Source organism: Amblyraja radiata, chromosome 13 (assembly GCF_010909765.2).
Source record: "Amblyraja radiata isolate CabotCenter1 chromosome 13, sAmbRad1.1.pri, whole genome shotgun sequence".
NCBI lineage: Eukaryota > Metazoa > Chordata > Chondrichthyes > Rajiformes > Rajidae > Amblyraja > Amblyraja radiata.
This window is the reverse complement of record NC_045968.1, coordinates 44,585,976-44,606,497: the sequence shown is the minus strand read 5'-3', so window position 1 is coordinate 44,606,497 and position 20,522 is coordinate 44,585,976. Positions and strand designations below refer to the sequence as shown.

Below are 20,522 nucleotides of genomic sequence, written 5' to 3'. Positions count from 1 at the left end.
CTGACTAAAATTTGGGAAAATAATGATTATCCTGGCCATGGCACCATTCCAACACATTTGGCTGTTGAACTCTTTAAATTTGACCAGCCTGGAGACTCCAAGATGTACCATTGGTCAGAGAACTACAAAGGGAAAAACTCTAAAGGATTCAAAACTTAATGCCTGGGATGATTTTCCAACGGCTCACAAAGCAACTGTTGAAGCATTAGATTGAATGCTGCAAGTTCTGAGATACAATAGTCAACAAATGTTACTCTCGTGCAAGGTGGAGATTTCCACCAAACACAACATGTAATTCAATGAGGTACAAAGACAGATGAATTAGGAACCTGTTTTAATTATTGTACAAATATGCTGCATTGTATATTTGGGGAAATGTTAAATGATTACACGGAAGCTAGTATGCAAGCACATTTGAGGCAATCCATCTGTCAAAGATATGTAGGAAGAAGCTGCAGATGCTGCCTTACACCGTAGAGAAAATGTTGGAGCAACTCAGCGGGACAGGCAGCATCTCTGAAGAGAAGGAATGGGTGATGTCTTGGGTCGAGTCCCTTCTTCAGACTCAGGGGAGAGGGAGATATAGAGAGACGTGTTTTCACACCATACCTTTCTCTATGTCTCCCTCTCCGTTGACTCAGTCTGCAGAAGGGTCTCAACCCGAAACGTCACCCATTCCTTCTGTCCAGAGATGCTGCCTGTCCCGCTGGGTTACTCCAGCATTTTGTGTCTACCATCTGTGAGAGTTTGCTTTAGATTTACTCAAATTAGTTGGGGAAATCCAAACATGGAGACTCAACAGGAATGGTTTATTTGAAAAACACAGGTTGATTCCAGCATTTCATGATCTGATGCAAGCCTTCTTGTCAGATATTGCTCAATGTGATGTCTTGGTAATGTACTCTGTAATATGTAATGTAATATATAATGTAAATGCCAGTGCCCCATGAGGCCAAAAGCAGAAGCTGGCAAATGTATCTGTGCCTCGTGACTGAGGTCGTGACCTTCTGGAAGTTTCAGTCATTGCAGATTAAATCTTACTTACAAGATGTCGGAAGTGTATTCATTGTGCTGGTCACAACAGGGCCTTGCAGAGAACGTTACACTCAACACCTTTTACCTCTCATCCACCTGGATGCACACCAATTTCTCCCACTATCCCACCCGACTCCTTCCCTTTGTCTCTTTTATCCATGTCCTTTCCTCTGGCTTCACATCTCTCTTCTCTTCATATCTCACAGCCTTTTGTCTTAATTTCATCTGTACATCCATCTCTGGACTTTTTGCAACCATTTGCCAGTCAGATCCCTCCTCACATGTATCTACTCATCACTGCCCCCCGGGACCGCCGACCTTCACCACCTCTCCGATGCCACCGACCCTCGCCGCCTCCCCAACCATCCGCTGACCAGGACTACCGACGCCTCGTCCGCTGACCCAGACTCCAGACCCCCTGCGGGCCTCCATCAGCGACTCTGCCGACGTTCGCCACGCCACCTCCCACAGGCGGGCTACAGCCGTCACCTTACCCGAGTCCCAGGCTCAGCACCAGGCCCAGCGCCTCCACAATGCAGACTCCCACACCATGGGGCCCGACCCTGCTGGGTCTTACTGCTCCCCCCCCCCCCCCCCCTACAGGGAATCACAGTGGGGGTTCCATTGGTTCTTCCCCTTCCCACCAGGTACCCCCAGCGACACCCCACCCATACAATAGTCACATTGCCCCCCTCCTCTCTGAACACCCACCACTCCCCCACCAGACATCACCTCAGCCTCCATCTACTCGCCTGCCCTCATCCGACCCCAACCCTTGCCATGTGTTCACCCCCCCCCCCTTTGATACAGAACGGTCTGTCCTCAGCAGAGGCCTCGACTTTGATCCCCTCCCCCACCCCACCTCAATGAGTTCCAGGTCCGCCACCATGTAGAGCTCTTCTTCCATCACCTCCACCTTTTACTATGGGAAGGAGTCCTCACCTCACCATCCAGTGATGACCCCTTCTCCCGTCTCCAACTTCTGGACTCGACCTTCTTTTGATCTTTTCATTCACAACTGCCAGCGGGACATCAACTGCCTCAAATTTTCCACTCCCCTTTAACTTCTCCGCCCCCCCCCCCCCAGAACGTACAGCCCACTGCTCACTCTGCAGCAACCACGACTGGATAATCAACTTTCCGACAAGGGAGGTGCCGTGGTAGTCTGGCACGCTGACCTCTACTAGACTGAGGCCAGGCGACAACTCTCAGACACCTCCTCGTACTTATCCTTGGACCATGACTCCACAGAGGAGCACCAGACCTTAATATCACACACCATTACTGGTTTCATCACTTCCAGCTCTCTGCCCTCTAACGCCTCCAACCTCATCGTTCCCCAGCCCCGCATGGCCTGATTTTATCTTCGCCCCAAAATCCACAAACAGAACTGCCCTGGCAGACCCATTGTTTCTGCTATTCATGTCCCACCAAATTAATTTCCACATACCTCAACTCCATCCTATCCCCCTTGGTCCAATCCTTCCCTACCTCTGTCCAAGACACCACACACGCTCTTCTTCACTTCAATGAGTTTCGTTTTCCCGGCCCCCACTTCCTCATCTTTACCATGGATATCCAGTCACTCTACACCATCCCCCACCTGGAAGGTCTTAAAGCCCTCCGTTTCTTCCTTAGAGGAGGAGGAGCCATCTTGGGGAACGGCTGCTAACCAGCAGCCGTCCGTTTAATTCAATTTTTTTTTGTAGTTTTAGTGAGTCCTGTGCTTTGTTTGTTGGAGAAATAGACTTTTTAATGTGGGGGGTAGGGGGTAATTATATTTCTAGGTCCCTACCTGGTCGGTGAGGCAGCTTTTTCTCCGAGCTGCCCCGTCGACCCGTCCTCGTGGCCTACCAGCGGGCGTGGAGCGCCGTTTCCTGGCGGGGACCGCCCAGCACCTCGGCTTCGGTGGCGGCACAGCGCTGGAGTGCTATCGCGGAGCGGAGCAGGCGATGCCTTGCCTGGGTCGCCACGCTGGATCGACGCGCTGGAGCTCCGGTGAGCTGTGACGCCGAGTTCAACACCTTAGGGCTGCGGGTCTGCGGAGCGGAGCGGGCGGCGCCGACTTCAATATCGGGAGCCTGGGAGCTCCAAACCGATGCGGCCTTGTCGGCTTCAGAAGCCGCGGTCTCCGGTTAGGAAGCAGCCGTTCCAGGTGGCCCACCCGCTGAGAGGACTCACCCGACGCCGGGGCAACAGCACCCGGCCAGAACGGCCAGGAACATCGGGCCTCCGTAGAGGCAATAGTGGAGGCCTCAATAGGCCTGACTTTGGGAGAACTGGGGATGGGGACTGGACATTGTGCCTTCCCCCACAGTGGTAACCATTGTGGGGGGATGATTTTTTGTGTGTAAGTGAATATTTTAGTTTGTGTCCAAGATGGCTGTCGGAAGGGAGAGTGGACGCTGGCGCAGTTTGGCTGCCGCTGCTCTCTCTTCACATTGTGTTTTTGATTTTTTATCTTTGGATCGAATTCTGTCTTTAATTTGTGTATTGGTGATGTCTTTATTATTTATTTTATTCCGATTATATGTTTTTTTACTCTTGTTAATTTCTGTAAGGTGTCCTTAAGACTTTTGAAAGGCGCCCACAAATAAAATGTATTATTATTTATTATTCCTTGACTGCAGAACCAGACAATTTCCATTTACGAATATTCTCCTCCACCTAGCAGAGCTGGTCCTTACCCCTCAACAACTTCTCCTTCGACTCCTCCCACTTCCTCCAGATCCAAGGCGTAGCTACGGGCACTCGCATGGGCCCAAGCTATGCCGGCCTCTTTGTAGAGTATGTCAAACAATCACTGTTCCAGGCGTACCCTGGCCCTATCCCCAAACTCTACCTCCGCCACATTGACGACTGCATCGGTGCTGCCTCCTGCACCCATTCAGAACTCACTGACTTCATCAACTTCACCACTAATTTCCATCCTGCACTCAAATTCACTGAGGAACCGCACCTCATAGTTCGCCTCGGTAACTTACACCTCAGCAGAAAAAGAGTTCAAATTATGATGGGAATCACTCAAAAATAGTTCCATAAGAGATAAAGATCATGATTTTAAAAAATTACATTGAATCACTGAACAACTTTAAAAATTTTAGATTTTCATAAGCTGTAACTCACTGGTCAGTATTATGAAAATGTCATAAATTGTTAATACCCGATAACTAGAACCAAGCAGCAATAGTTTTGACCCGATTATTTACCCCAATCTCTTACATAACTGTGACAGTTTCAAGATGCCCCCAATCTGGATCAAAAATTCCAAACAGCTTCACATTTCTGAATAGAGTTATTATTCTCTGACCAAAACTCCCAGTGGGAGCTGCATTTCAACCTCGTTTGGTTTTATCTTGCACAACACTGAAGGGCTCCACACAGCATTTGCAAAGAATGTCACATCTATTTGAATCATTGGAATTTATCATACACAAGTATTCAATACCGGGTAGATGAATGCCACCTACGTGTGAATGTTGAAATGATTTTTTTCTACTGACCCTCCAATGTACAGCCTATTCATTATTTGTGATGAAATATCTCAATGCTTCACTCAATTCCAATTTTTAGGATTAGCCGAAGCACAAGGACTGAAGTTACCTTTGCACTGCTTTTCAAATTCTCATTCCTTTTTCAAAGGCAGAATTTTGTTCATTCCATCGTTATTCCCCCCCCCCCAAAGGGCGGCATGGTGGTGCAGCAGTAGAGCTGCTGCCTCACAGCGACAGAGCCACTGTGTAATTTCCAGTTTAGTTTAGAATACAGCGCGGAAACAGGCCTTTTGAGTTCCACGCCAACCAGTGATCACGTACACTAGTACTATCCTACACACGAGGGACAATTTACAATCTTTACTGAAGCCAATTAACCAACAAACCTGTACGTCTTTTGAGTGTGTGAGGAAACTGGAGCTACTGGAAAAAAGCCATGCAGCCACGGGAAGAACGTACAAACTCCATACAGACAGCACCCGTAGTCAGGATCAAACCCAAGTCTCTGGCGCTGTAAGGCAGCAATTCTACCACTGTGCCACCTAATGTCTATGTGGAGTTTGCACGTTCTCCCTGTGACCGCATGGGATTTCGTCCCACATCCCAAAGACGTGCAGGTTTGCAGGTTAATTGGCCTCTGTAAATTACCCCTAGTGTGGTGGAATAACTCGTGGTCGGTGTGGACTCAGTAGGCCTCTTTCCATGCTCTATCACTAAAACCTTCTAATCTCTCTGCATGTATGAGACTAAATCAAAACATTATGTCCTGTTTTAGAGTTGAATGTACAGTATTAGTAACTTTTCAGAGACTAACCAATTCCAAACTGGGTAACAGCCTTCAATTGTTCAGAGACCCAAAGGACTAAAATGTTTTACATTTTGAAAACGTGTTATTTTTTGCTCGTCAGTAAGTCATGGCTGTAAGACACATCACCGGACTTGAACACAAACTAAAATTTCAAGAAATTGCAGACAAAACTATTGTGTGTTGTAAGCACATGGCTGCAGACAAATCTCTGAAATATGACTGCGTGTTGAAGATGACAAGGTTGCCAATACTAAAAATGCTCATTCCACCAACAGAAATGCACTATATTGCTTCTTCATAGAACACTCACATTTACACTTGCTAGAGCAATAATGATATTTCAAGTATGTGATTTTTGGCAAGAGAGCCAAGGTGAATGGTAACTTCCAACACAATTTGGACTTTGCTATTCCAAACATTATCTAATATAATATGATTATGCTCTTGATGAAGAAACAACCTTGACCTTAATTTATTTTCCATTTTACTGCAGACTTTGAATGGAAATGTCATGCGAGTGTCAACGTTGATGGTGAGAGTGTAAAGATTTTAAAGCGGTATGCACCTACCGCCTGCTAGGCTTTGCCCGATCCTACCTCAATTGCCCAGCTTTGTCCACGTCCTCCCCACCACTTCATGAGTATGAAGGGTCCTGTCCCAACACTGCATTTCCCTCCACATATGCTGCTGACCTGCCAGGTTCCTCCGGCACTTTGATTTTTTCCCCCTTTTTGGTTTGAAGATAGTTTTGTTGTTGCCCAAGAGTGTGTCACTGCGTGGAAAGTTCTGAAGCACAAGTCTTTAGCACTATCCCAGCCGCTGCTAAATGTAGTGCATATCTTCACATATGTGTGAATCAAATCTAGAAGGATTTGAATCATTGGTGATGGGAATGGTAAGAATCAAAGGTTGATGACACATATCACTATCAGCCAAGAATGACTGCTAATATTACAGCTTTACCTTTGGCATTCGCACCTATAAAGATCAGGCATGCAGATTCTTCCTGTCGTTCCCTCTAATTGAGCGGAGTTAATCAATTTTCTAAAGGGCCTGTCCCACTTTTATGACCTTCTGATGAGTTTGCCCTTGACTCATACTCACAGCATGGTCGTCACGAGGTCGTAGGTAGGTCGTGATGCTAGTCGTAGGTACTCGTGGCATCAAGTAGGTCGGGGCGTTTTTTCAACATGATGAAAAATGTCCATGAGTAAAAAAAGGTCGTGAATTAGGTTGTGTAAGTGGGACAGGCCTTTAAAGAAGTGAACTCGCTTCCTGAACTAACATACTTCATAGCCTGATAAAAGCGCTGAGCTGAAGTTACCCTCAGGGCAGCTAATGGAGAGATCCAAAATAAGCCACTACTTCCTTCATCTTCAAATATGCGCTGTTTAGACTGGATTTCCACTCTACTTAATTCCATCGACTATAATGGACAAACCCAACACGGCCAACCCAGACGTTCAAAGCTGCAGATGCAATTAGTGCCTGATTACACATTCTTCAATGTTCTTGCATCACTAGGGTGAAGGAGTACCGCGGATGATAGAGCCACTGCCTCACAGCACAGAGAACAAGGTTTGATGCTAATCTCCAATGCTGTCTGTGTAGTGTTTGCATGTTCTCCCCATAACCGCATAGGTTTCCTCCATGTGCTCTGGTTTCCTCACACATCCCAAAGATTATGGGGTTGTAGCTTAATCAGCCTCTAAAATTGCCACAGTGTGTAGGGAATGGAAATAAAAATTGGATAACAGACAGCGAATGGGTGATGGATGGCCAGCGAGCATGTTTGCATGCTGTACATCTAAACTAAATTAAACTGGAAAGCCTCCATTATCTCATTCCATGCACATGGCACAATGCTAACATGTTTCACAAGAAATGATGTGAAACACAATCTCTGCTGCAGGATGTGGAAGACGGACTAGTCATGAACATTTCTTCACATTGGAAAAAACACGGGATCAGTGGGAAGGAAAACGGGGAAAAAAAGAGTTAATGTTTTGAATCAGAAGAGCAAGAGGGGAAACAAGTTATTATTCCCTTGCCTGGCCGGAGTTGGTGGGGTGTTAGGCCAAGGGGATGGAAGGAAGCGGGAAGGACAAGTGTTTATCTCTAAACTCTGATAAAGTAAAGCCAGCGTTTGCCCAGTGTATCTGGTTAATAGATGAAGGAGTGCAAGGTGAGGGAGTGCAGGAGTCTAAACAAAGGAAAGCAGGTCAGAACTGCTCCCAAAGTAAAAAATAAAAGCACCTAATATTCCATCTGGGCTTGTTGCAGCCTCTGCACTGAATTCTACAACTTCTCATAACTTTATTTCTCTGCATCAGGCATCCATCTGTGATCTCCCCAGTCACCTCCATCCCTCCCTCAAGCTTCACATTTCACGCCCTCTTCTCCCCTTATCTCACAGCCTTACGTTTTCTTCCCACCTCTGTCCACCTGACGCCAATCAATCCCCGAGCTGTATCCATCTATCACTAGCCTTGCAAAGTCCCGCCTCCATCTCCCCTATCAGTTTCTCCCCCCTACTACAATGAGTTTGATGAGTCCCAACCCGAAACATTGCCTGTCCATGTTCTCCAGAGATGCTGCCTGGCCCACTGAGTTACTCCAGCAGTTTGTGCCTTTTCTTTTGTAAACCAGCATCTTCAGTTCATAGAGCGAAAGAGTTGCAGCACAGAAACAGGCCCTTCAGCCCAACATGCCCATGCTGACCAAGATGTTTGTGTTTGGCCCACATGCCTCCAAACCTTTCCTGTCCTTGAACCTGACCAGATGTCTTTTAAATGTCTCTAACCTTCTGTGATATTGGCTCAGCCCCTTTGTTTCCCCACTCATCTCGTTCTGTTGTCCTCTGGGAATATCTAGCACTATCCAACACACTAGGGACAAATTACAATTTTTACCGAAGCCAATTAACCTACAAACCTGTATGTCTTAGGTGTGTGGGAGGAAACCAGAGCGCGCCAGGTAAACCCACGTGGTCACAGAGAGAAGGTACAAACTCCACACAGAACTTCAGGAATGAACCCGGGTGCCTGGCGCTGTAAGGCAACGACTCTACTACTGCGCCACTGTGCCGCACACTCTGCTTCTCCGATATTCTTTTACGGTCATCCTCAAACTACAATTCTTTCACTAACGAGAGATCCTTGTTTACAACCTGTCCCCAGGGTCACATCCTTTGACCCAATCAGAAACACCTCCCCTTCCCCCATAGCTTTACAAGCTTCTTTTCACCTTCGCAAATTGCCAAAGTCTCTTTGTCCCAAAGCCCTTTCACCGTTCCTCTTCCCACAGATGCATCCTAACCTGCAAAGTATTTCCAGCACTTTGTTGTTATACTGACATCTTAGTCTGACCACCATGCTCTACATCATGTCATATCTTCCACTCGCTGAAATTGGGGACATCAAGGCTATGGTTTCCGGCATCGCTATCCAGCTGCTCCCTTTCTTTTCCACTGTCTCCGGCCAAAATATATAGAGGTTTACAAAATAGAAAGGACACAAAGCTCTGGAGCAGCTCAGCGGATCAGGCCGGCACCTCTGGGGAACATGGAGAAGTGATGTTTTGGATCTGGACCCTTCTTCAGACATGAAAAGTGACCAACTGTGCTTCAGTGCTTCAACTGCGCCCACATCTTCCTCTACAATAATGACTGCCCAAAAGCTACACCCAGCCTTGCATACACTCAGTTCTCTTTTTGTTGCCGCTACTGGTGAAAGCCAATGGCTTTTGTCACCTCCCAGATCAAATTATAGCCAAGCTCGTAGACAGGTGTTCCTTTGTCTCCCAAACGGAACCTCTGCCAGGGATTCGAGCGACATTTATTTTTGAAACAAGCTTTATTTCAACACTAAAGCAAGGGAGGGGCGGGGAGTTTGGCTGCCTTAGATGATATCAGGGCATGTTATGAGTCTCCGTGACCCATAATCACAATGGCTTCAACAAAACAGTCCGCCTCAGGTAAGAAACTCCAAAGAAATACGCACTTCAATGACACAATAAATCTACCAGTTGGACAAGCCTCCACACTCAAAAGATGAAACCGTCAGATCACCTTGTTAACGAGAACAAAAAGAAAAAGCAGATGCTTCAAATCCACGAGCTAAATTCGTGGTAAGTAGGCGCTAAGTATGCGCAAAGTTCGCCCGTGACTTAATTTACATCAAACTCACCAATCAGCTGGGCAGGAGTCGGGCCGACTGAATTTGGACGTCGCACGGCGTCGGGCGGTGACGTCATCACGCAACGCCACGTGCTAGGCGTACACCGTCAAAATGCTGCGTACGACGTTGAGACGCTGCGTACACGCTCAAAGTGCCTATGGGCCGACAGGCCGTTGCCGCACGGAATTTTCGAACAGGGCAAGATTTTTGGAGCCTCGCGCGATGTCGGGACCAGCCCCGCACAACTCCATACGCCTCCGCCGATCGAAGTGGGATCGGCCCCGCGAGGCCATACGCCTCAAGCGACCACGTTTGGTCACGTTTGCCATCTCATGCTGGTGGGACAGGCCCTTTAGGCTCACCAAAATCAACTGGAACAGAAAAAGAGCACTGGTGAGCTTACTAATCGTAAAGGGACTGGCAGGCCAAGGAAGACCTCCACAGCTGATGACAGAAGAATTCTCTCTATAATAAAGAAAAATTCCCAAACACCTGTCCGACAGATCAGAAACACTCTTCAGGAGTCAGATTTGTCAATGACCACTGTCACGCAGAAGACTTCATGAACAGAAATACAGAGGCTACACTGCAAGATGCAAACCACTGGTTAGATGCAAAAATAGAATGGTCGGGTTACAGTTTGCCAAGAAGTATTTAAAAGAGCAACCACAGTTATGGAAAAAGGTCTTGTGGACAGATGAGACGAAGATTAACTTATATCAGAGTGATGGCAAGAGCAAAGTATAGAGGAGAAAAGGAACTGCCCAGGATCCAAAGCATACCACCTCATCTGTGAAACACGGTGGTGGGGGTGTTATGGCTTGGGCATATATGGCTGCTGAAGGTACTGGCTCACTTATCTTCATTGATGATACAACTGCTGATGCATAATAAATTCTGAAGTGTAGAGACATCCTATCTGCTCAAGTTCAAACAAATGCCTCAAAACTCATTGGCCGGCGGTTCATTCTACAGCAAGACAATGATCCCAAACATACTGCTAAAGCAACAAAGGAGTTTTTCAAAGCTAAAAAATGGTCAATTCATGAGTGGCCAAGTCATTCACCCGATCTGAACCCAATTTTATATGCTGAAGAGAAAACTGAAGGGGACTAGCTCCCAAAACAAGCATAAGCTAAAGATGGCTGTAATGCAGGCCTGGAAGAGCATCACCAGAGAAGACACCCAGCAACTGGTGATGTCCATGAATCGCAGACTTCAAGCAGTCATTGTATGCTAAGGATATGCAACAAAATACTAAACATGACTAATTTCATTTACATGACATTGCTGTGTCCCAAACATTATGGTGCTCTGAAATGGGGGGACCATGTATAAACACTGCTGTAATTTCTACATGCTGAAACCAAAATGTATAAAAACGGTCTTTACTAAAATCTGACACGGTACACTTTAACCACATGTGATTTTTTTCTATTACAAATCTCAAATTTTGGAGTACAGAGGCAAATAAATGATTGGTCTTTGCCCCAAATATTATGGAGGGCACTGCAGAAGTAATGTTAGAATACTTTAGTATTCCACTGAGTCCGTGCTGACCAGTAATCCCCGCACACTAACTCTATCCTGCACACACTAAGGACAATTTACAATTTTGACCAAGCCAATCGGCCTACAAACCTGTATGTCTTTGAAGTGCATGAGGAAATGGAGCACCCGGAGAAAACTCATGCAGGTCAGGGGGAGAATGTACAGACAGCACCCGTACTCAGGATGGAAGCTGGGTTCTGGCGCTGTAAGCCAGCACGGTGGCGAAATGGTAGATTTGCTGCCTTGCAGACCCAGAACCCAGGATCAATTCCCCCCACCCCATCGACGCCATCCACACTTCACACTGCCTCGGGAAAGCAGCCAACATAATCAAGGACTATTTCTACCTTGGTCAATGTCCCCCTCTCCCTTCATGAAGGGACAAAACGTTGAAACAAAGTACCAACAGATTCAGGAACAGCTTCTTGCCTGCAGTTATTAGACTACTAAATAAACTTCTCACAGGCTAAAGTTGTTGTCCCACTCTCCACACCTTCCTGACTGTATCAATGCATTTTTTTTATCTGCACTTTCTCTGTAACGTAACATTCTATTCTGCACTATGATTATTTTCCTTCCTGCACTACCTGTAGGACTGGTGCGTGGCTTGCTTGTATTCGTGTATGGAATGACGACTGCCTAACAAGCAAAACAACATTTTTCACTGTCTCTCAGTGGATGTGATAATAATCAACCATAAGTGTATGAAATAAGATCAACTACTCAGCCAAGAATGCAACATTACAGGTGTCTTTAGTTGTTTAACATTGATACCCACCCTACAAATATTTCTACTTTCAGCAGCACACAATGATTTACTTGGTCTTGCTGTGTTCATGCAACCAGTCAGTCATGATCAAAGATTAATGTTACAGATGACATTAATTCCTATTCCCTGACACCTGTTCAATGTTATACCTGGTTTACACTAACAACGCCACCATACAGTGCCAACAACCAAGCCAATTGGCTAACCCCATGTTAACGAGAGCACAGAATGTGATGTTCAAAGCAATGTTTGAACAATAAAATAACATTTTGTTGACATCACAGCCGTGGTGCACATTTTAACTTAAGAAGTGAACTCCAGGGGTAAACTGGGTGAGAGTGTAATGAAAGCAATGTGTGAACAAGTGCAACATCAAGGAGGCTGGTTAGAAATGTCAATGGGCATCAAGAGGAATCGGTTGCCCAATTGCCAAAAGTGAGATGATTGTGGTTGTTGAAATCCAATCATCTCCGGAAACCTCTGCAGCCATTCCTCATGGTGGTCCTAGTCTCAACCATCCTTGGTTGATTCATCAATGATCTCCCTTGCATCAAACGGTCAGAACTGGAGAAGCTCACTAATGACTGCTCAACGTTCACTTCATAATCTCTCTGCAAATAAACCAGATCATTCCAGCACTGAGCAAAACCTGGGCAATATCTAGTTTACTTTAGTTTATCACATGCAATGAAGTACAGTGAAAAGATTTTGTTGCATGCTAACGAGACAGCAGAAAGACAATACATGTTTACAATCGAGCCACCCATGGTGTACACAGATACATGATAAACAGAATAATGCTTAGTGCAAGATAAAGTCCTATTAAAGACAGTCCAAGGGGTTCCAATGAAGTACATAGTAGCTCAGGACCGCTCTCTAGTTGGTGATAGAATGGTTCAGTTGCCTAAATATGGCTGATTAGTGGCAAGTAACATTTCCAGCATTAAAGTGCCAGGCAAGGATCATCTCCAATAAAGGAGGACAATCACTTGCCCTTGACGTTCAATGACATTATCATCATCATGTCCTTTGCCATCAACATGCAGGGGGATCACCATCAACCAGAGACACAAATGCACCAGTCACATTAATACAACAGGTAGAAGTGCAGGTCAAATGCTGGGTACCCAGTGGTGAGCAACTCATCTCATGACGCCACGAAGCCTTTCCACCGTTTACAAAGGTGAGGGGGGGGGGGGGGGGCGCGGGGGGAGATATAACAGAGATGTTTTTTCTTAAACTACTACACAGAGCAGTGGGGGCCTAGAAAGCATTGCCAAGGGTGATGGTGGAGAAAGATACGACAGCAGCGTTTAAGATGCTTTTAGATAGGCATATGGAAGGGCAGGGAATTGAGGGATATGGATCACGTGCAGGTAGATGGGATCAGTGTCACTTGGCATCATGCTCAGAACAAAAACATGGGCCGAAGGGCCTCCTCTTATGCTATTCTATAAAGTGCATGTGAGGAATAGTCTACTCCTCACCTGGCTGGTTGAGTGCACCACCAATGTGAGGCTCAACATCACGAGGACAAACCAGAACAGTAATCATAAGTAAAAGGAGCAGAATTAGGCCATTCAGCCCATCAAGGTTAGGGCCCATTCAATAATGCTGATCTATCTCTCCTTCATACCCCCATTATCCTGCCTTCTCCCCATAACCTCTGACATCCATACTAAAGAAGAATCTATCTATCTCTGCCTTAAATATCTCCACTGAATCCTGCAAGATGGTGCTGGAACATGGCGACTGTGTGTGCTCTTCCCAGAGGGATGTACCATCATCTGATACAATCTCTCTACATCTCTTCCCTACCTCTTCACTGTAAATCTAACACCATTTCTAAACAATATCTTCTTTGTTCTACCTACTGTACTTGAGTTTAATAGAGACAAAGTGCCAGAGTAATTCAGCAGTTCAGGCAACATCTCTGGAGAAAACGTATGGGTGGCTTTTCGGGTCTGGACCCTTCTTCAGACTTTGAAGCAAAGCCCTAACCTGAAATATCACACATCCCTTTTCTCTAGAGATGCTGCCTTACTCACTGAGTTACTCCAGCACTCTGTGGCTATCTTTGGTATAAACTAGCATCTGTGGTTCTTAGTTTCTACATAGTTGAGTTTGACTTGATTGTATTTATATACAGATCTGAATGGAGACTATGCAAAACAAAGCTTATTACTGTAGCACATTACAATAATAAACCTAGACTGGCATCTCATCCTACTACTATAAACCTGCAATGATTTCCTTGCATGGCACCTTAGCTGCAATGCTGCATCCATACCCTCCACTGCAGTTAACCACCTTGACAACAGAGGAAGCACTTCCCAAGCACACAATCCCCAACACCAATGGGTACAAGAGCAGCAGGAGCTTGGATACACCGCCACAACCTTAGAGACTCACCTCCAAATCTCAAATGATCACAATTTGGAAATAATATTGCTGATATTTTAGCATTATTGGGCCTCCAACATTATTATTGGGACCCTTCCTCCCCCAACAGCTCTTTGCGAGCACTGTTTGAAGCCTAACTTCCCCAATGAAGTCTGACAGGACCATAACATGTGTCAGGTTGGGGCAAGGTACACATCGAGACAGGTGTTGCCATTTCAGCCCAGCTCAGCACCTCACCTAAACCAGGTTGATTTTGCTTCATGCCACCACGTGGGATGAGCTGCAAACTCTGGCCTTGCCAGCGGCAGACACATAACTCAAAACAGGAGGGGTTAGATATTTCAACTATTTAGATTCATATCGCTGGTTCTGATTCTGGTTGATTACTGCGCAAACACCTCATCAGTGGTTACATCAGTGGTTATGTCGGGCAGGATTTCACATCTAACTGCTAACACATTTCACAGTTCATGTTACAGGGATTGGATTCATTCACAGTCACTGCGATAACATTAGGTTGACGTCGTGACTAAGTGCCTGAGCTAGGGAATCTAACGTCGCTTTCCCATGACAACATAGAAAACCTCAGGCCAGTGCAACCTCTCCCCAGGCCGGGTTAGACATTAGCTTCACTCCCCCCACACTGCAGGTTCGTGGATCTCACCGGTTTACTGCTGAAGCCTTGGATCTTGGCGGCTCGGTCGTAGATGGAGCACCTGATGGACGTGGATCCAACATCGACGGCCAGGACGTAAGTGTCGTTGCGTCGAAACCCGTTTTTGACAGAACCCATAGCTGGGCGGTGGGCACCAAACGGCGGCGAGGGAGGGAGAGAGGGAGAGAGGCGCTTGCGAGAGTCACAGAGCGAGGGCACGGACCATGGAAAAACAACAACCCAACAAAACCAAATAACCTCAGGAGAGACACAGAGAGCGAGGGAAGGAAGGAAGGGAGGAAGGGAGGAAGGAAGGAAAGGGATCAGGCGGCGATGTTGAACATGCAAGCGCGCCCCGGTTACTAGGAAGCGGCGACTCCGAGTAACTTCAGCTGGCACTTGGCGTTCCAGGAAGTTGCACGTGTGTCCAAATGAAACGTACGCATCCTTCTGCTGCTTCTTCTCGCAGCGGCTTTCCCCGCAGGAGCAGCGACTGAGATGGTGCCGGCTGCTCAGAGGCAGGCAGCGAGATGTCGCAGAGGGAGACTGCCGCCTGGAGAGCCCATTGGAGCAGGAGCAGGAGCTGGAGCCGGCGCCGCCCGCACGGAACGAGAGCTCGGCTGTTTTGCTACTTTCCGCCGGTCATTCACCCCGCCTGTGACGTCCGCGTCACACATCAGCCCACTAAAGGGGAGGCGGCAGCGGCAGCGGCGGCGGCGGCGGCGGCGGCGGCGGCGGCGGCTCACAAACACACTCCTCACGCCTGGGACCGCGGCACAACACAGCGCTACAGCTGCCTCCTCACAGCGACAGCGGGATCGGTTCGATCCCTGTCACATCTTCGCCTCAGATGTGGAATAATAATAATGCTGAACTCCCTTTTGAATGCATCCAGTGAATCGGCCTCCACTGGATACATTCCGTGGCAGAGAGTTCCACAAATTCACAACTCTCTGTGTGAAAAAGTTTTTCCTCATCTCAGTTCTAAATGGCCTACCCCTAAATGGCCCCTGGTTCTGGACTCTCCCCAACATCTGGAACACGTTCCCTGCATCTAGCGTGTCCAATCCCTTCATAATTTTATATGTTTCTATAAGATTCCCTCTCATGAATACAAGCCCGGTCGCTCCATTCTTTCATAGAAACATAGAAAATAGGTGCAGGAGTAGGCCATTCAGCCCTTCGAGCCTGCACTGCCATTCAACATGATCATGGCTGATCATCCAACTCAGTATCCCGTACCTGCTTTCTCTCCATACCCCCTGATCCCTTTAGCCACAAGGACCACACCTAACTCCCTCTTAAATATAACCAATGAACTGACCTCAACTACCTTCTGGCCCCATAGCAGAAGCGTCCACATCGCGGGGCTGGAAACTGGAAATATCCCAAGCTAATTCTGCTACCACCATCATCTATTGCAACAAATGATGGTTCCCACTGATTGTCGCCGGAAGTTTGCGTCCTTTTCAGGGCGGGCGATGACAGTGATGTCATTATTTGAAACATGAAAGATGGACACGAAAGAAGAAGAAGTAGAACTACCTTCTGTGGCAGAGAATTCCAGAGATTCACCACTCTCTGTGTGAAAAATGTTTTTTCTCATCTCGGTCCTAAAAGACTTCCCCCTTATCCTTAAACTGTGACCCCTTGTTCTGGACTTCCCCAACATCGGGAACAATCTTCCTGCATTTAGCCTGTCCAACCCCGTAAGAATTTTTAAAGTTTCTATTAGATTCCCCCTCATGCTTCTAAATTCTAGCGAGTACAAGCCGAGTCTATCCAGTCTTTCTTCATGTGAAAGTCCTGACATCCAGGAATCAGTCTGGTGAACCTTCTCTGTACTCCCTCTATGGCAAGAATGTCTTTCCTCAGATTAGGAGACCAAAACAGTATGCAATACTCCCTGCTCCTATACTCAAATCCTTTTGCTATGAATGCTAACATACCATTCGCTTTCTTCACTGCCTGTTGCACCTGCATGCCTACTTTCAATGACTGGTGTACCATGACACCCAGGTCTTGTTGCATCTCCCCTTTTCCCAATCGGCCACTATTCAGATAATAGTCTACTTTCCTGTTTTTGCCACCAAAGTGGATAACCTCACATTTATCCACATTATACTGCATCTGCCATGCATTTGCCCACTCACCCAGCCTATCCAAGTCACCTTGCAGCCTCATAGCATCCTCCTCACAGCTAACACTGCCCCCCAGCTTCATGTCATCCGCAAACTTGAAGATGTTGCATTCAATTCCCTCGTCCAAATAATTAATATATATTGTAAATAGCTGGGGTCCCAGCACCGAGCCTTGCGGTACCCCACTAGTCACTGCCTGCCATTGTGAAAAGGACCCGTTTACTCCTACTCTTTGCTTCCTGTCTGCCAGCCAGTTCTCTATCCACATCAATACTGAACCCCCAATACCGTATGCTTTAAGTTTGCATACTAATCTCTTATGTGGGACCTTGTCGAAAGCCTTCTGAAAGTCCAGGTAGAACACATCCACTGGTTCTCCCTTATCCACTGTACTAGTTACATCATCGAAAAAGTTTATAAGATTCGTCAGACATGATTTACCTTTCATAAATCCATGCTGACTTTGTCCAATGATTTCACCACTTTCCAAATGTGCTGCTATCCCATCTTTAATGACTGACTCTAGCAGTTTCCCCACTACTGATGTTAGACTTACTGGTCTGTAATTCCCAGTTTTCTCTCTCCCTCCCTTTATAAAAAGTGAGGTTACATTAGCTACCCTCCAATCCTCAGGAACTACTCCAGAATCTAAAGAGTTTTGAAATATTATCACTAATACTTCCACTATTTCTGGGGATTCTTCCTTAAGTACTCTGGGATGCAACCTATCTGGCCCTGGGGATTTATCGGCCTTTAATCCATTCAATTTAACTAACACCACTTCCCGGCTAACCTGGATTTCACTCAGTTCCTCCATTTCCGGCAGATTATTTATGTCTTCCTTAGTGAAGACAGAACCAAAATAGTTATTCAATTGGTCTGCCATGTCCTTGTTCCCCATGAAGTTTCCCAAACCTCTGGCTTCCCGCTTGTCTTTGCTATGTTATACGCCGTCGCTTTTATTTTTATACTGTCCCTGACTTCCCTTGCCCGCCACGGTCGCCCCTTAGAATCTTTTTTTCCTCTTTGGAATGAAGTGATCCTGCATCTTCTGGATTATTCCCAAAAATACCTGTTCCACCGTTATCCCTGCTAGGGTCCATTTCCAGTCAACTTTGGCCAGCTCCTCCCTCATGCCTCCATAATCCCCTTTGTTCAATTGCAATACTGACATTTCCGATTTTAACTTCTCCCTCGCAAATTGCAGATTAAAACATCATTTAATGGTCACTGCCTCCTCATGGTTCCTTTACCTTGAGTTCCCTTACCAAATCCGGTTCATTACACAACACTAAATACAGAATTGCCTTTTTCCTGGTCGGCTCCAGTACAAGCTGCTCTAAGAATCCATCTCGGAGGCACTCTACAAACTCCCTTTCTTGGGATCCAGTACCAACCTGATTTTCCCAATCTACCTGCATGTTGAAATCTCCCATAACCACCATAGGATTACCTTTGTAACATGCTAATTTGAACTCCTGATGCAGCTTGCACCCTATCTCAAGGCTTGGGGGCCAGTAGATGACTCCCATTAGGGTCTTTTTACCTTTACAATTTCTCAGTTCTATCCACAATGACTCTACATCTTCTGATTCTATGTCACCCCTCGCAAGGGACTGAATTTCATTCCTTAGCAATGGAGCCACCTCACCCCCTCTGCCCACCTGTCTGTCTTTTGGATAGGACGTATACCTCTGAATATTCAGTTCCCAGCTCTGATCCTCTTGCAGCCATGTTTCTGTAATTCCTACATCATGCATACCCCCCCCCCCCCCCCCCCCCCCCCCGGTTATTTAGTTTAAACCAACCCGTGTTGCACAAGGAAATCGCCCTGCCAGAATGTTGGTCCTCCTCCAGTTAACATAGAAAATAGGTGAGGAGTAGGCCATTTGGCCCTTCGAGCCTGCACCGCCATTCAATATGATCATGGCTGATCATCCAACTCAGTATCCTGTACCTGCCTTCTCTCCATACCCCCTGATCCCTTTAGCCACAAGGGCCACATCCAACTCCCTCTTAAATATAGCCAATGAACTGGCCTCAACTACCTGTGGCAGAGAGTTCCAGAGATTCACCACTCTCTGTGTGAAAAATGTTTTTCTCATCTCGGTCCTAAAGGATTTCCCCTTTATCCTTAAACTGTGACCCCTTGTCCTGGACTTCCCCAACATCGGGAACAATCTTCCTGCATCTAGCCTGTCCAACCCCTTAAGAATTTTGTACGTTTCTATAAGATCCCCCCTCAATCTTCTAAATTCTAGTGAGTACAAGCCAAGTCTATCCAGTCTTTCTTCATATGAAAGTCCTGACATCCCAGGAATCGGTCTGGTGAACCTTCTCTGTACTCCCTCTATGGCAAGAATGTCTTTCCTCAGATTTGGAGACCAAAACTGTACGCAATACTCCAGGTGTGGTCTCACCAAGACCCTGTACAACTGCAGTAGAACCTCCCTGCTCCTATACTCAAATCCTTTTGCTATGAATGCTAACATACCATTCGCTTTCTTCACTGCCTGCTGCACCTGCATGCCTACTTTCAATGACTGGTGTACCATGACACCCAGGTCTCGTTGCATCTCCCCTTTTCCTAATCGGCCACCATTCAGATAATAGTCTACTTTCCTGTTTTTGCCACCAAAGTGGATAACCTCACATTTAAGGTGTAATCCGTCCCTTTTGTACAGGTCACCCCTACCCCAGAAGAGATCCCAGTGGTCTATAAATCTAAATCTCTGCTCCCTGCACCAGACCCTCAGCCACACATTCGGATCCCCTATCTCCCTGTTCCTGCCCTCACCAGCACGAGGTACTGGAAGCAATCCAGAGATAACATAGAAAATAGGTGCAGAAGAACGTCATTCGGCTCTTCGAGCCAGCACCGCCACTCATTGTGATCACGGCTGATCGTCTCCAATCAATAACCCGTGCCTGCCTTCTCCCCATATCCCATGATTCCACTAGCCCCTAGAGCTCTATCTAACTCTCTCTTAAATCCATCCAGTGACTTGGCCTCCACTGCCCTCTGTGGCAGGGAATTCCATAAATTCACAACTCTCCAGGTGAAAAAGTTTTTTCTCACCTCAGTCTTAAATGGCCACCCCTTTATTCTAAGACTGTGGCCCCTGGTTCTGGACTCATTCAACATTGGGAACATTTTTCCTGCATCTAGCTTGTCCAGTCCTTTTATAATTGTATATGTTTCTATAAGATGCCCCCTCATCCTTCTAAACTCCAATGAATACAAGCCTAGTATTTTCAATCTTTCCTCATATGACAGTCCCGCCATCCCAGGAATCAATCTCGTGAACCTACGCTGCACTGCCTCAATCACAAGGATGTCCTTCCTCAGATTAGGAGACCAAAACGGTACACAATACTCCAGATGTGGTCTTATCAGAGCCTGATACAACCGCAGAAGAAACTCTTTACTCCTATACTGAAATCCTCTTGTTATGAAGGCCAACATTCCATTAGCTTTCTTCACTACC

General features: G+C 46.5%; 1 protein-coding gene across 1 annotated transcript in view; it reads right to left on the bottom strand.

Moving 5' to 3' along the window:
- Positions 1-15,559, bottom strand: part of gk5 (glycerol kinase 5) — a 68,628-nt gene extending 53,069 nt beyond the window's left edge. Inside the window, exon 1 of the mRNA XM_033031912.1 lies at positions 14,903-15,559. Within this exon, the coding sequence (XP_032887803.1) occupies positions 14,903-15,031 (129 nt within the window). The 5' untranslated portion in view covers positions 15,032-15,559. The remainder of the gene's footprint in view (positions 1-14,902) is intronic.
- Positions 15,560-20,522: the final 4,963 nt, after the last annotated feature.